This window comes from Geospiza fortis, unplaced genomic scaffold (genome assembly GCF_000277835.1).
Source record: "Geospiza fortis unplaced genomic scaffold, GeoFor_1.0 scaffold166, whole genome shotgun sequence".
NCBI classification, from domain to species: domain Eukaryota; kingdom Metazoa; phylum Chordata; class Aves; order Passeriformes; family Thraupidae; genus Geospiza; species Geospiza fortis.
This window is the reverse complement of record NW_005054310.1, coordinates 5964658-5965249: the sequence shown is the minus strand read 5'-3', so window position 1 is coordinate 5965249 and position 592 is coordinate 5964658. Positions and strand designations below refer to the sequence as shown.

General features: G+C 43.6%; 1 protein-coding gene across 1 annotated transcript in view; it reads right to left on the bottom strand.

The window, feature by feature from the left end:
• Positions 1-235, bottom strand: part of CPM (carboxypeptidase M) — a 28627-nt gene extending 28392 nt beyond the window's left edge. Inside the window, exon 1 of the mRNA XM_005419288.1 lies at positions 38-235. Coding sequence (XP_005419345.1) covers positions 38-235 — 198 coding nt within the window. The remainder of the gene's footprint in view (positions 1-37) is intronic.
• Positions 236-592: the final 357 nt, after the last annotated feature.

Here is a 592-nt window from a genome sequence, read left to right as displayed (position 1 = left end):
TTCCCCAGCCCCGGCTGCTTTTTCCTCGTTTTTTTACCGGAGGGGGTGAGCGGTGTCTGTAGGGATTAAAAAACCCCAAACAACGACCCGAGGAGGGGTGCAAACGTTCACGTTTTGACTTTTGGTGTTGTTCTGATTCACAATAAAATCCAAGCTCCTCCTCAGCACCTGTGTGGTCGTGGCGTGTGATCAGGACGGCAGCGCCTGGGGGGCCCAGAGACAAAGCCTGCTGCATGAGCCGTGAGAGAATTTACCTGCAAATCCAACTAAATTTCCACCTAGCGCTATTTTTGCTTTGGGTTTTTTTGTTTAAAGATGAGTTTTTAATAGGCTTGTATTTGCTTACTAAAAGGACTGGATTCTATCTACAGAATTAAGTGCTTTTCTTGGTTCTGCACTAACCACATTGCCTTGGGGATATCTTGGTTTTGGGATTCACCACAAAGGCTCTTTCATCACCTTTTGTTGTCTTGAAGATTGAAAAGAACTGAGAGAAAGAAAGTTAAGCTGGCTTCCAGCAACAAAAATTAGGATACTGTTTGCATTTATTTTAAAAGATGAACGTGGTTATAGCTGAGTATTAGAATGCAGC